We start from the raw sequence: 16,866 nt of genomic DNA, 5'->3' as shown, positions 1-16,866 counted from the left end.
GCGAAATGTGTGGACATATTTTGTGGCCGCCTACGACTTGTCCACTGCAGCGTCATAATATTATGCTTATCTGGCGCTATGCGGCTTGGTTGTAGCAACCAGGATAACTATTTAGTGCGTGGTGGGCTAAATTTTGAGTGGTTACAGCAAAACAAAAAACGTAAGAAAATAGACACAAATCGATTGAGAAAGTAGATAAAGATCCAGCATTTTTTATTATACGTATGGTTGTAACGGAAAATGTATGACCAAAAATCTGTTAACGTTGTTTCTAATCTTTAAGATTTATCCTCATTTACAAAAGTAACTAATGTTAACTGGTTTGTGTATAATATGTATCACATATAAATGCATGACCCGGATCAAATACATAATAAACCCTCATCAGTGATGAGTCAAATTCCTAATCACTAATCCTCGACGGGTAGAGAGCCCATGGTTTTTATTACAAAGCTATATAAGAAGTCCAAACTAATGTTTACTTTCAATTTTGTGACTCTCGGACTTCGAAAAAGTTGTGTGACATGAATATTCGAAATAAGTTTATAGGAAGTAGTAATTAAAATTTATCACAAGGACCCGCACGTGGATCTGGTCCGTATGAAAGTTATCTGCATCCTATCATTTCATTCATGTTTTTCCTGTCCTGGGAAACATGCGCTTAGCCAGAAGCATGCACGAAAATCTGCTTTAATACTTTGATTTAAATTTACTTTAAGTATGTTTTTATATTTATACTTTCTTTTAAATCTAACACACGCGTCATACGCATGCTGACCAGGCACCGTACCACGAAACCGTTTTGAGAGTCAAATAATCGTACGACAATGCTGCGTCCTACTCTAGCAAACGAGAGTTGACGTTGTTAGAGCAGGACGCGGCATTCTCATTCGATTGTTTGACTCCCAAAACGGTTTCGTAGTAGGCCCGCAGATCCGGAAGCGTCACGTGAGTAAGAAAAAGCAGTTGTGCAAAAAGCATGATAGTAAAAGCGTCATAACAGGCATTATTGTGGTAATCACAAACTTAAAATTATTTTCGAAATACAGATACTTAAAATGTACCTCTGTACAAATCTAATAAATGATGAATTATTTTGTTCCGTTCTTAGGCAGTGTTCTTAGGTACTAATAATCCAACTCAATAAATTGCACTGAGTCAGCACTTTGATGACATGGCGATTCGATGTATAGAAATTAACCTGTTATGCAAGTCTCCACATTTACAAGATTTAGTCAACAAACTTTGTAGGAAAGCTTAAGTCAAATATTTTCTTGCGTGACCTAAGGTACTTAATGTACCTTCAATACTTTAACGTCGGGGTAGTCAACTGTAATAAAAGGCTTATTTCGACGATATTTTTCGGGAGAACGAACAAAAAGGCCATGTTGTTAAGTCATGTTTATTTCAAACAAATGATGTTTACCCTAACCTATAAATACACTTACAACAAAAGCGATGTGTACACTGTAAGGTAAATAAAATATACAAATATTTCGGGACGTAATGTACATTATGATTAATTATGTAATTCCGGTGTAATAAAAGTATGTTTTATTTAAGTTGATACGATGTAAAATGCAAAAGCAATCACAAACATATTAAATAAAATTAAAAAGTAAGAGTTGATTTTCATTAATACGTCTTATAGTCATTTTTACATGATTTTTAGATAATGACATAATCATATTATAACATCTAACGAAACATCTGATTTAAACTTATACTACTTCAAATATTACACAAATATTTTAAATGATTTCACCTTATCGATCAAAGTTTTCGTTTGTTATTTTGTTGCAATAAGATTAGAAAACCTTATCTTAGTAAAATTCGTTGCTTAAAATATTAAATGTGGGAGAAAATATTTGCTGACAAAATAGCTTTCGCTAATATTATGACGTAGAAACTTTCTCAAAGATTTGTAACGAAAAAATAAATTGTGAAAGCTGAACCAGAATGCTTTGATAATAGGTAATAAGTGTATGTAATAAGCATTCCTATTTAAAACACATAATCTTCATAATAATATAATAGTTCTTATATTTTATAATTGCAAATAATTTTCTCCTTTATTTTATTCTTGGACATTTTATAAAAATGCAGACGGTTAAAAAAATATTCAATAATAATCTATCGTGACTTTTCAAAACCAAAATGTTTATTTTGATATTTAAATAAGTAATAATATAACAAAAAGACATTAAAATACTTTTTGCAACTCAATTTTTTAATTGATTTCGTGTGGTATGAAGATATGTAAAACCTGATATGGTTACTAGATTATAGCTGTTATATTAATACTTTTATAATAAAATAACGTTATCCAGACTATATCCTTTACGAATGTTTAAAAATTCAGACTTATTAATAATCTGATAGTATAAAATTGTGCCAACATCTTCTGTCATAAAGAAAATTTCAACGATGAAGTAATAATTAGTATTTTTTTGGCAAAAAAACAAAAAAACGGTACTCGAATAACATATTACGTTAAAAGATTATTTTAGACACAGTTTAATACCCAAAACAGACAATTAAATTATTACGATAATCATATTCTATTTTAAAACTCGGACCAAAAAAAGGTAAAGTCAGAGTTTGCAAATCACAAACTGAAACAGCAAAAGCCATGCCTTGCCACGCATTTTCGTCTAAAACAAAAAAAAAACCCTCACTTTTTGTTTGACAAAACTCTGTCTTGATATTAAGCTCGATTCATATGCGTCCGCCCGAATGCTCGGTCTCGCGGTGTAGACGCCAAACCGCGCGTTTGGGCGGACGCAATTAAACCGAGCCTTATTTTTTATATTATTTCGGGGATTACAAGACCCAAACATTTATACTTTCTATGCTCAGATGCCTTAACTAATGCAATAGAATCTCACAAGAATATTGTTAGACAATTCAACATTCGCCGCTTACTCTACAACGTATATCTATGCTTTTTAAAAAGAAAACATTCGAAGTGTTATTCACATATTTCTTAATTATGAAGGCGCTCCTAACGTACTATTTACATTTTAGATTACAAAGCTTATCGTTGAAATTGACGTCCTCTAAAACAACACTATCAACACAGTATAGAAAATAAACGCTATCTAGGTTAAGATATGTTTTATTTACCAATTATTATCTATCTAATATGGAAAATAATTATGTATAAAACGAAGCGAGTAGACATGTGAATAGAGAGGTGACTTGATACAACGAGAAAAGGATTTAGCTTCTAAATGTACAAAATTACTATCAGTAATTTCTACGTTAGCATAAATTACAATGTCTTTTATTGTACACACGTGTGTTCCAAAATTTAGAGACTAATGCAGTCTTGATTTAAATTTTAATTTTCCTACAATTTTTCACAAAACGTTCTTTATTTCAGACGAATTTAAAATATACAAACTTGGTTTATAAAACTATATACTGATAACTTAAAGCGTGACTCTCGTAGCATACTCGTAGCATACATTTAGTATGCTACGAAGGTCGCGCTTAAACTGGTCGCACTATAAATAGATTGCACTAACTAAGAACCGTTAATTTTTATTCAAAGTCACCCCTTTATTCGGCGACTCGCGAGATAAAACTATATAACAGGTTTAAAAACAATTTCGTTTCGTACAAATTCCTAACTTCCGAATGTTTATAACACCCTATTATACAAAATTTATCACGTCTCTGATACAATTAGCGAAGTAAAGAGTTGTAGAAAGGGTAGCGTTAACAGTATTACACTCGGCGTAGACACCTCGCCCGCGCTCCTCACTGTAACAAATAAGCGGGTTATTATTTGAGTTAATGGACCAACTTTACGAGAAATGATAGCTCTTGAAAAGTTGTTGACAGTCTCGGATTAATAAAGCAGATGTTGACTTTTTCAGACGTATTACGACTTTGGAAATTTATATTTCAGTTATTTTTGTATTCAACTTGTATATTAGTTTACTTGTGTTTGACAATTTTGAGAAGGTTATGTAAGTAAAAATATATTTTTGCAGTCTCATTATGATAAAATGTCTATTATTACGTAATTGTATCTATACTCGTATGATGCCTACTGAGTATGATTGTAACATAATATTATATCATTAGAGAAATTTATTCATAAAGGATGGCAAACCTACGTTATTTGGCCGGCTACGCCAAGTCATTATTATCTGTTGGCTGAGCTCAGTATTTAAATACTACCAAATTATGAACAAACGCTAGTAGTTACAATGCAAGATACACGCAACTTTTTGAATCGTGAATGGAACATTGAAAGCGCGCGACCTACCAATACGTTTCAGCATAATAAATTTTACCTACCTAACAACATAGCTTCTTTGCTGTCAGCAACATGGCTGTTAGCGATCACCGCTTCGCTGCCTTCCCTCCAGGCGGGCGCGACTCGCGCTGTACATCGCACCTGCATAGTGCGACCAGTCGGCACGCGCAGACCCAACGCGGTAGACAGCAAGCCGTGTAGATGCTGTGTAGGTGGGTATTCCACGAGAAGGTTGGGATCCGTTACCTGGTAACAAAGTTACAAAAGATAAGTATAAATTAGATTGAAAAAAAAAGACCAACACATCCAGGAATGCACGAGCTAAATATGAACAATAAGGGCTAAAAAGGGGTTGGCATTTGAATCACGCATTATAGGAAGAGGGGAGGGAACGGTGGCATTTTATAGAGGTTAGTTACCCCTTTCAAATGGCACCTGATTTGTGCCTAGAAGTTGCATAGTTTTTTACACGTTTGAAGTTACGTGTGACGTAACGTTAATATTTGTTAACGTGTCTTTAATATTAATTTTTCACTATAGTTAAGTTTTGTTTTATGCGTAATTTTTATAAGTATCATAAATACAAGAACAGTATACAATTTTTAGATAATGAATTATAGCAATGTATTACTCCGTGCTGGCCCAATACGACTTGGTTGGGTTAGGTTAGATGGCTAAGGCGGGAGCGTAGTGCAGCGAAGCTCCCGCCTTAGCCATCGTGGTTATTTTTTTCTGAACTACCCAGAAATAAGAGCCCCGCTCTGTCGTCTAATTAAAGCCAGTTGTTATAATATAATATAATATATTTACTTATAAAAATATAGAGGATGCAATAATTAAACCTTTAGTTAGTTTGCCAAGGTGCAATTAAGTGCCTATAATAATTTGTTACGCAAGGGTGATAGAGCATTGCATTACCGCAGCGTTAGAGCTGTATATTTACAATATAAGACAAAGAACCGAGTTTTCCCATACCCAAAAAAGACTAATTTTTTAGTTAGTTCATTAATTTGGATGTTTTATTGAACATAACCTCATAAAATAAAAATAAATATTTTTCGTGGTAACTACTGATTTCCTAACTTAAGGGAGGGTTGAGGGGGTCCCCCTCTCCCCCCTCCTCTCTAGCCCCCTCCTTGCAATGCGTAATTTAAATGCAACCCCCACATACAAATTACAGACAAACATACTCGTCAAACTTGTATATTATTATGTCCTTCTTATATTACCTTTTGTTTTCGTTTGAGCTTATAGATACGGCCACAATATCCAGTTGTAAACATTATAATTATTATGGGGGTAGTACTCAAACAAAATTAATTCGGTTTGTGACGGATAGATGGCGGTAACTATGAGTTACGTCTATCGAAAGTTGTACGTCCAGAGTGCAGTTTCGTTTTGAAGTTATAATATTATTATTGCAAAAACATTTCGTCAACAATAAAAACAAATTGTTTTTACATGCCTTTCTGTAGATCATTTCGATATCTGGTCAATAATAATAGTCTTTTAATAACAAAAAATTATATGAATTATTTAAAAACTGCCCCTTGTTATTATTATATTATGGTACACCACACTATTACTATGTTATATAGTTAAACTTATTATATCCACCATTACTACTAATAACATTTGGTGCATATACCAATAATTTCAGATCATTAGTTACCGGTTTCCACAAATCAACGCTTTATTCATTATTGATTTAACACGTAACTTTATGCCTACGGCTACAAAATTACATAACGTAATACATAAAGGCATAAAGTAAATCAATAGGTATCAAAAATAGAATTACAAAAGAAGAACCTCAAAGGTTTATCCAATCTGTTTACCTATTTACATTTTCCCAAAAATAGGTTTTTCGAAATGAAATTGGAGCGGGCTGGCTTAACAAAGATGGTCTTGATATTGACAGCGGTGCAACTTCGGCGCGTTTAAAATTAAGCTAAGGTTTATAAAGTTTTGTGTCGTAGAAGTTTTAAACGAAGATAAAATTAATTATTATTATAATGTACAGTCTTACAGCCTTATATATAGGTAAATGCTACAGTGCATGACATTTTTGAACCACAATTTATTTTAAGATTTACTAAATATTTTGTGTAAATATATTTGTTTAAATTTTTTGTGAATATTTCCGTGTTACAACTTACAAGTAAACAAAGTTGTAATTAATACGTGGTGCACTCGGGGACTGCTGCGGTAAAGTAAATAAAAATTCACAAACGTCTAATCACACGCACACAAACACCGTGTCGAAGTCTCGCAACGCCGCACCACTGTGCCGGTCAGAGTAGGGTGTGTTAGGTATTTTTCGTTACGGAATTTCTTGATTCAGTCACCGCGCTCAAAGCCCACGATAAAAGTTATGCAGTAGCTAAAAAGTTAAAATAAACACATCATGCGTGGGGGAGCCATGCTTCGGCACGAATGGGCCGGCTCGACCGGAGAAAAACCACGTTCTCACAGAAAACCGGCGTGAAACAGCTTGCTTGCGCTGTGTTTCGCCGAGTAAGTGAGTTTATCGGAGGCCCAAACCCCTACCCTATTTCTTTCCCTACCCTCCCCTATTCCCTTCCCTTCCCATCCCTACCCTCCCCTATTACCCTATTCCCTCTTAAAAGGCCGGCAACGCACCTGCAGCTCTTCTGATGCTGCGAGTGTCCATGGGCGACAGAAGTTGCTTTCCATCAGGTGACCCGTTTGCTCGTTTGACCCCTTATTTCATTAAAAAAAAAACAACACTATACTTACTTTACAATTCAAATAGCTATACTCTATATTTGTAAGCAAATAAATTAAAACTAATCCTGACACGAAAGTTTTCAGCCTCACTGGATATTACACTATTCGGGAAAGTACTAATTCCATTATGCAGTGTATTTTGAAGCTCAAAACTTTTGTTTTCAATTTAAAACTACGGTAATGTGTTGCCGTAACAGGAAATAACCCAATATAAATTTACGAGATCTATTACAGAGTTTTTACTATTATAACTTACGACAGTATAATCAAATATTTACATAGAAGATGCCTCTATGATGTACCGTACATGAAAAGTGTGACGTTACAGATACGAAATTCTACCGACGATATTTTGCCGGAGCGTATGCTATAATATTATTGAATTTCATACCAATCTGTATTGCTAGAAACCTATTGGAAATGCACGGGGAAACCTATCAAAAACTGCAATAGAAGCAGTGGATACATGTTATTTCGCGATGATGTTATTATGCTTACAAGAATTTTAAATTACTGGTTAGTGCGATATTGTTGTTAATAGTAAGTTGAATATTATGATATACTAGTGACCGCAAGTTGAAAACAAGATAAGAAAATTTAAAGGAAAAATAATATCACGATCCTTATGATGAAAATAAAAAAAAAGAAAAGGTCAAGAAGTTTCGGTAACAATAAAAAACTTCGCCGAGATTGCCCATTATCAGGCTGATAATTATAAAAGTATTTATAACTTTACAAAAGATAACCTCCCGTAAAATTTTCAATCAGCCCTTTAATAAAGGCCAATTTATCTTTTTTTCGCTGCGGGAAGATTCTTGACAAAATCTACACCTTTTAAAATAACTCAATTTAGATAAGAAATAACACCAGGTGTTTTTTAACGATGTCAGCTCCGTCTTATTATATTAAAATGATTGTATAGTGGCGGGTCTAGAATTTTTGTCTACTTTTCTTTTTTTATACCTACTTTATTGATTCAGAAGATGAATGATATTCCTAGTTACAGTTGTTTGTTAGCTTTCTATAGCTTTCAAGACCTGGTTGTTACCGTCTCCCAAGGGAACACTGTGCTTTTTCTGATTTCTAGGATCAAAATCTGTTTAGTATTTTGCATAACGAATTAACAAACATTGTGTTCAAAAGCCTTCGTCTATAAATATGTTAGTGGGAAAAGTGTAACTTTAATAGCTTTACAAACAAATTCATAATCCAGCATCACAAACTTTTTCATAAGAGACGAGAACTTTAAAACATTTGTAACTCCAGCTTTTATCTACGAACATTTTATAGTACATTCCACTAAAGATAAAAGGTACTCAGTTATATGGATGGGCCCATATTGTATGTGATTGGACTTACCTTCTCTCCATCGATATCCCAGCTCAGGACTGCGGCGGGGTAGGATCGACCCGAGGTGCAATTTAAGAACAGCGATTCGCCTCTTCGGTTTTCCTCCTCGTTGCCCGTAATTCTGGGTCCCTCCCGCGGTAGATCTAGAACAATTTACGTTCGTCAGGAACACGTTATATAAAAGCTTTCTTGGTATAATAATGGTCCCAAAAGATTGGACATTAAAAGGCTATTTATGTGTGGTTTGCTTTACCGCTTATACTACTGTTTTGATATAGCTCGGACCCTAAAAGCTTATGTATTAACTTGAATTTTAATGGTCTAAAATCTAAAGAGATAATAGTTTTAAACTTTTTATTAATAAGCAGATATTTTTAGAATACACGATACGACTTATTACTACAAAACAGAATTTTTCATCATCAGTAAACTTTATCAATTCTACTACAGATTAAAATCTGTTTTCTTTTCCAAAACTTTCGGGTCAATCTAAAAATAATGTGTGTGTTATATTACTGGAATGATCGCAGATAATTTAAAAGTACTTACTTAACTCTATTAATAATTCATTATATTTCAGACATCCTCAAACCAATTTCATAATATTAATGTACTATAATTATAGGAGAACTCATAAAGAAACGATAGAATCATTTGAGTATTGTAACTAAAGAAGTACGCTTAAGTTTCTGCCACGTTTTAGTCTATTCGCTTGGTAAACGAATTCGAGAAATACATTTGACGCTTTTAGAGGCTTTGCAAGCCGACGCAAGCAGTAAAATGCGAAACACCGGACTTTCAGCCGATATCACAAAGGCTAAAAATAAATTGGTCGCTGTTAAGCATTAGTGTCCTAACCCACATTTTTTTTGTTGATAAATTTTTAATGCAGTCTTGTTCTAAATCATCTAAAGAACATAACTGCATTCATAACTCAATACGTAATTTTTATGTGGGTTAGTACACGAATGCTTAACAGCGTCTAAATAATGCATTTCTGAACAATATACGAGAAAGTCACGTAGGTAAGCTCCATAATATTATAGAGCAAAATAGTACAGCGTTATTGCATAAAACTTGTAACCTTTTACGCCTTTCTTTTGTGCATTGCTTTTAAAGTTCAGGAGCGAAAATGAATTTATATTCATAGTTTCATACTACATAATATACATATTCCAGTTCGATGTCAAAATGGGAGTATTTTACTTTCATTAATTTATATCTTATGCTATTTTAAACCCTGACGACAATGTTCAAAGGTGTTATAGTTTAACGTATGTGTGCTTAAGCGAATTGAATGAATCGATTTTAATCTTCATCAGATTAGAAAAAACAAACTAGTTAATAATGTTGTTAAATTCGGGTTTACCTCCCTAAATCACGTTTTAAAATTAAATTAAAATATATACATAACATATATGTCACGAAAACAACTTTACCACCTAAAGAAAAATTTTATTTATTCAACAACATCAATTTGCATTCTTTCACATAGTATTATCCAGTAGGTAATTTAACGTAATTATTTTACTCTCTCTATTAATTATCTACAAAAGAGTGTTTTAATTTTATTAATTATAGTTTTTAATTCATTTATTAATCAACACTATTCGAGAGACAAGTTTTAATTAAAGGATTCTTTGATAACAACGTTCCAGGCAGCTGGTGCTTTTTTAAAAGTAATTAAAAACTTGCGGTGGGTGCATAAGCGATAGGGACAAATTAATTTTTTATATAAATATTTTAAAAATAAACTACGTAATTTTAAATGCGTAGTTATACTTGAAATTTCTTTTCAATGCAGAAACTTAAAGTTTAGTTCTAAATGCTAGAAATTATTGCTTAGTTTAATAGAGTTTCGACTGACTAACAAAAATTAATCAGTCAAAATCTATAAGCGACACAAGAATCTATAAGACGAGTCAATAAATTCCTTCTTTTTGGAAAACACACCACGTCAGTCGCCATAACATTTATTTAGCGGAAAGATAAAACAAAAAGACCGAATATCATTTCGATTTGGCTTGTCACGTTTTCAAAAACGTGTTTTAATATAACTTACGTTCCTAACTGTATAAAAGTTTAGAAATTATAGAAGACTAAACAAAACGGTAATCATCCGAGCAAGAATAAGAATAAAGTTCATTATATTTGAGGCAAGTTTTCTGCAGAAGTTATGCAACGCGGTTATGACATCGTTGAAATTGCGTTCAGACTTCGGTACTCATATAACCTTTCCTCATACTTGGCTTGCTCCATATTGAGTTCTGTGTACCATTATAAGTATACATTGAACTTAAGTCTTTGCTGGAATATCTGGAATCATGGAGGCTGGTTTGAAAATAAAGTGGGTACTTTGTAGATATGTGTGTCTGGTACTAGAGTTTTAGAATTTTTACTATAAAATATTGGAACGAAGTTCCGTATCGCGCGTTCGGCGTAAAGGAGGCTAGACAGAACGATATATTTTGACCTCGACACTTTTTCATTAGTACCTGCATGATAGGGGCAGAGGGCGTTGATATATGAGTCAGCTAGATGATGTTTTTTGAGAATAAACAGTGACGCGTTGTTAGTATTGCTGGGCTCAATAGGTAGCGTTTTTTAATATTTTTTTGAGTGGTTATGTATAAACATTATACAGGTTCTTTGAACATAAGAAATAACTTCGTTCCATTCGGGTGTCCCTTAACACCTCTCAAGTTTTTTAGTTTTAAAAATAATCGGCCAAACGACTTTATTTTGGTAACTGATTTGCCACCAAGATAATCGATAGTATCGTTTTAATCTAGTACATAAATATATCCAAGGTAGTACGCGTTAACAAATCGCCAAGAGCCTACACTCAAGACAACTCATCTCTATATTATTCTCTATGTTCTCTCTATATTTAGGTCGCCGAATCATTATCAAGGTATTCAAGTGTCATTATTATTAAGCTATTGCATAGTTTTAATCGTGGGCTTTGAGCGCGGTGACCGAATCAAGAAATATACGTGGGAGAGCCATGCTTCGGCACGAATGGGCCGGCTCGACCGGAGAAATACCTCGTTCTCACAGAAAACTGGCGTGAAACAGCGCTTGCGCTGTGTTTCGCCGAGTGAGTGAGCTTACCGGAGGCCCAATCCCCTAACCTATTCCCTTCCCTACCCTCCCCTATTACCCTATTCCCTCTTAAAAGGCCGGCAACGCGCCTGCAGCTCTTCTGATGCTGCGAGTGTCCATGGGAGACGGAAGTTGCTTTCTATCAGGTGATCCCTTTGCTCGTTTAACCCCTTATTACATTAAAAAAAACCACAACGAAAAAATCTAACACACCCTATTCTGGCCGGCACAGCCGTGCCTCGTTGCCGCATCGCTGTGCCGATCGATGCGGCGTAGCCATACTCCGGCACGGTGTTTGTGCGCGTGCGAATTATAATTGCATAAGTTGATAAAAATGCTATGCAATTGCCTTACCGCGGCATTTTTTTAAATCTTTTAACGGACGTTGGCCCACCACAAATCCCACCACTGTATCATGTGTTGCCAGGATCGACAGCAGCATCCAAACACCAAAACTTTTCGATATGATCTCAGGGAGCCCGAGGGACTGGGGACATGCTAAAACTGTCAAGGAAATTAATCAGAAGAAAATAGGAGTCGGCAATTTTCTAAGAAGCTTTACCGCGGCAGTCCCGTGTGCTACACGTATTTTTATATTATCCTTTCAATAGTTTGTACTTACAAATGACTTCCATTCTTCCTTCCCCCGCTGCGGAGGCGAAGCTCGGGGCTTCAGCGGACACCTCGCACCGGTACAGCCCCGACGACTTCAGCGTCACCTGATGTAGGACCACTTTCCTGTCGTCCGACTTTGATAGCTGCGACAAAATGAAACACCATTAACTTGACGCCACTTTAATTACTATAGCCCGTGCAATCCACGAAGACGCGCCCCACCACTTTTTGGGTGAGTATCTTTCCCTTTGACCGTGATGCTTTTTCATAATTGGTCTATTTATTGTAGTGTGCGCGTGCACTCATAGGTAATTAGTGTGTACCGATTATACTCAAACATTGGCGAAAGCTTACACACATATACTATACACGATTAGGTGGAGTTACTAGTGGGGCGCGTCTTCGTGGATTGCACGGACTATAGATGGCGGGAAAACGCGACAAACGAATTTATCATCTATTAAAATAAACAGCAATTATCATTATCTTTTCCTTATAAAGATAGTCATACATTTACAGTACAGTTTTGTGCTTGTTAATACGCCCATTTTTTCAACATTTTAAACAGGGATAAATCATTTAACAGACTATGCATTGTACAAATTATATTTTCTCACCTCCGGGCGGAAAACGTCAACTTTCTTCCCGCTGCGCTTACCGATGTCGTCGTTTTCCGCCTCCGTCGATGAGAAAAATAGTATACGCACCATGGGCAGTAAATAAGAAAGCCCCTGATCACATGTTTGCTGACTTCGGCGCCTCGGCCAACAATTGATCATGTGATCTGAGATATTTCTTATTTTCCTGCCCTAGGTGCGTAATATACTATTTGGTAGAATATGACGCCCACAACTTCGTTGCGCAAAATTTGTTTATCACGCCGAAACCGTAAATTTTTCGGGAATAAATAGTATCCTATGCCCCTTTCCGGGACTCAAACCATACCAAATTTCAGCAAAATCGATTCAGCGGTTTGGGCATGATGAGGTAACAGACGGACAGACAGACACGTACTTTCGCATTAATTAAAATAATAGTATGGATATTAGTGTCACAAAGATTTGCCTGAACAACGCCGAGGGTCAGTCCGCATTGCAATGTGTTATGTGATGTGTCGATGCAATGCAATATCAGTATTAAATTGACATCCAAAGCCTTTATTTCCTACACAAGAAAATACGCATTGGACTAACAGACATGCAGTCTATGCCTGAGGTACCAAAACAGGCAACCCAACAGGGTTGCCAGTTCCAATTTTGATTAGTTTTTAAAAATGCATCGCATTGTCTTTTTATATTTGCTATGTAAACTGACCATCACAATCTTGTGTCAACGAAGTTTAAGCTAAATTGTTCGTTAGTACTCATCCTTCGATATCATAATATTATATATTATCTACATTATTGTTAATATTACAATAATATCATCATAATTTAGGTGATTATTCAAAGAATTCTATTACAACATGACGTGGAAGGGGCATAAAATTGATTTTCTGAATGTCCAATATTTTATCGTCGAAATGTCTTCCACATTATTAATTCAGTGTGTCATGTACAAATAATTTACGGCCAGTCCGTACTGAAGCAATAAAACTGTTTTACTGCTTAGAAAATTTTTATAAGTTTCGTAAGACTTCTCGACAGGGTTTGTTTTATTGTTTGTAGTTTATAGGCAGCCAGTGCAGTATTAAAACAATATAATATAATGTTACAACTCTTTGCAAAAATTGCATTACAAGCATATTAAAGTACGGGAGCCCTAGAACATTTTTATTACTAAAGTAATTAAAAAAAAATGTTCTAGGGCTCCTGTACTAAAAGTGATGTAGTATTATAATGATTTAAAAATATATTTACTATAAAGCTAACCAACCACCAACCCAAATGGTGGCTGCTGTTCAACATCACGGAACGATTTTTATAACAATGCTTGAAACTCTACATATTTACTACATGTATAGATTTTTAACGCATGCCATTCCTTCTTTAAGGCCAACTTGAGCTAGAAACTAGGTATATATCAAAAGGTATCATTATTCGAAATATTTAATGCGAGACCTAGTCTGTGATTCAGTAATTACAACTCAACTGTTTTTGCGATTGTCAGTATTTTTGGCTTGCTAAGCTTCTCAATTACAGTCACTAGTCAGACATCGAAAGCTTTTGACGTTTCCGACGAAATTGAGCCGTTCAAATAGCTTAATTAAGTTTGATGTTCACGGGTGCACTGCAAGTCTCCCAAAGACTTGCCTAAATTTAAATGTCAATGAATTGATGTGTTAACGAGTTTCGCTATAAAATTTAACCTAAAAATAATTGTTATATTTTATTATTAACTAGACGACGCCCGCAACTCCGTTGCACCAAAAATCGTTTATCGCGCGGGAACCGTACGTTTTTCCGGGATAAAAAGTACCATAATAATATGTCCTTTCACAGGACTAAAAATATCTCCATAACAAATTTCAGCAAAAGCGGTTTAGCCATGAAGAGGTAACATACCGACTGACAGACAATATTAGTATGGATAGTAAACTACAGGGAGGGTCACAATGTTAGTTACCATATTCCTCCGAAACGGCTTTACTGATTTTGACCAAATTTTACATGCATATTCAGTAGGTCTGAGAATCGGCCACTAGGTACTTTTTATATTGATAAGTGCATTTGGTGAATAAATAAATGTAAATTACTACAACTCGAGACTGACGGTGACCATTCTTTGTGCGACGGGATAGCGATGGACGTTGCCATGGTGACATACTTATTTAATCACTTCAATAAAATAATACGGGCGAAATACTTTATATGGCAAAAAAACTTTGCCGGGACTAGCTGTCCCGGCAAACGTTTCTCATACCTTTATAAAACATATCATAGTAAGCGTAAAGGAACTGTCTGCTAATGAGTAATCCATCGATTGGCAGTTGAATCGCTGGATTTTCATACAACTTACAAAAATCAGATACGGACAACAAAATGTTCCTGAACATAGACGACATAATATTTTAAGATATAATAGAACAAAGAAAGAATTTAATAGAACAAAACTAAAGTAAAATTAAGGGGTACGCCTACATCTTACATTATAAAATATGAATTTTTATGCAATACTGGCCAGACATGACATCTCTTTTGTAGAGAGGTTATCGGGAGAATAAAGCCGACGTTCTTCGATCATTTTAAAATATTGCTATCCAATGGTTCTTTATAGTGAATATTCTCTTTTATATTTTAATTATATACATTTTTACACACAGTACCAAAAATCTGCATAGGTACAAAATTATCAAAGGCCACATCGTCAAGAATTCCTAAATCTTTTTTAATTCCAAAAACCTTTAAAGGCAAGTTAACAATGCATACAACTGACATAACAAGTTGTATTCTCTGCACATGTCAAAACAGCGTTTCTGAGTCTGTAGCTGGAAACTTGGCAGCTAAGTAAAAACAAAATGTGCTGTTTGTTTTTATTGGAGAGTACTTGTCTTGGCGAAGCGACAAAGTTTTAACGAACTCTGCAAACCTTTCGGTCACTCACCAACATGACACACACACTTTGAGATTCTACTTAATTGTGTTTCAAAGGTGATTGTACTTCTACAAAAACCTAACCAAGGAATTGGACAAAGTGATAATACTGTAGAGTCTATTATATTTAAAATTTTAAGAAGAATTATTGGGTCTCTCCAACAGAGTTCACTGCAAATTAGCAGCTTTGTAAGTCACTTTTGCTGTCTATATTGATTGTATGAAAAATACGCTAACGTCAATTTGCCAAAACTATATTTAAAAAAAACTCTATCAGCGCTGATACTTTCACAGCAAACTCTATAGAGACACGTACATACCCTAAGGTATTATTACTTTGTTTAGTTACCCTGTATAGCTATTTTTACGCCACGTGCAAGCAAAGTTAAAAGTTAATCAATTGGAAAATGAAATAATTGGCCAAGTGCGAGTCGGACTCGCGCATGAAGGGTTCCGTACCGTTATAGAGTAAAAATAGGCGAAAAATTGTGTTTTTGTAAGGGAGCCCCCCTTCATATTTTATTTTATTTTAATTTTATTCTTGAATATTGAAGTGCATATATAATTAAGGCCTTTGTGAAAATATCAAGTGCCTACCTATTACTTTTATTGATATCGAGCAAAAGATGCCAAAAAAATCACGTTTGTTGTATAGGAGACCCCTTTGAATATTAATTTTATTTTGTTTTTAGTATTTATTGTGATAGGCAACAGATATACACAATCTGTGAAAATTTCAGAACTCTAGCTATAGCGGTTCTTGAGATACAGCTTGCAGACAGACAGACGGACAGACAGACATCGAAGTCTCATGAATAGGGTCCCGTTTTCACCCTTTGGGTACGGAACCCTAATGAAAAAATAACTTTAATAAAGTTATGAATTTTTCCGCCTTAAATGAGAGCAAATACTACCTATCGGATACGAAAAAAGTCTGAACAAAATAAATATTCCTAAAAACACTTCACTGAGTATCAAAGGAAGTCCCGAGGAAATTTTTAGCGAAATAATTAAGAAAGTTATCGCTTACGACAATCTTCTCTTTTGACCTTAAATGAAGCTGTGAACGTTTTACAAGACAAACGCAAAATAAAAAAATAAAAATTAGGTCCGTAGTAAGAGAATGAAGAATACAAAACAGAAAATCATTTTATTTAAAAATGTTATGGTAATTATTTAAAAATAGAATAATATACATGAAAATTTTAGTTTATTTATTTCGTTATTTTATTTCGCTGTTAT

General features: G+C 34.6%; 1 protein-coding gene across 1 annotated transcript in view; it reads right to left on the bottom strand.

The window, feature by feature from the left end:
• Window positions 1-2,599: 2,599 nt before the first annotated feature.
• The window catches only part of LOC121731287, a 36,068-nt gene continuing 21,801 nt past the window's right edge, over window positions 2,600-16,866 (bottom strand). The window contains exons 3-6 of the mRNA XM_042120656.1: window positions 12,099-12,234; window positions 8,381-8,514; window positions 4,312-4,516; window positions 2,600-3,768 (exon numbers count right to left, since the gene is read on the bottom strand). Of these exons, the coding sequence (XP_041976590.1) occupies window positions 3,674-3,768; window positions 4,312-4,516; window positions 8,381-8,514; window positions 12,099-12,234 (570 nt within the window). The 3' untranslated portion in view covers window positions 2,600-3,673. The remainder of the gene's footprint in view (window positions 3,769-4,311; window positions 4,517-8,380; window positions 8,515-12,098; window positions 12,235-16,866) is intronic.

The sequence above is a fragment of the Aricia agestis genome, chromosome 10 (genome assembly GCF_905147365.1).
Source record: "Aricia agestis chromosome 10, ilAriAges1.1, whole genome shotgun sequence".
In the NCBI taxonomy this organism is placed as follows: Eukaryota; Metazoa; Arthropoda; class Insecta; order Lepidoptera; family Lycaenidae; genus Aricia; species Aricia agestis.
Note: the sequence above shows the minus strand (reverse complement) of the source record. Positions and strands in the feature narration are given on the sequence as shown.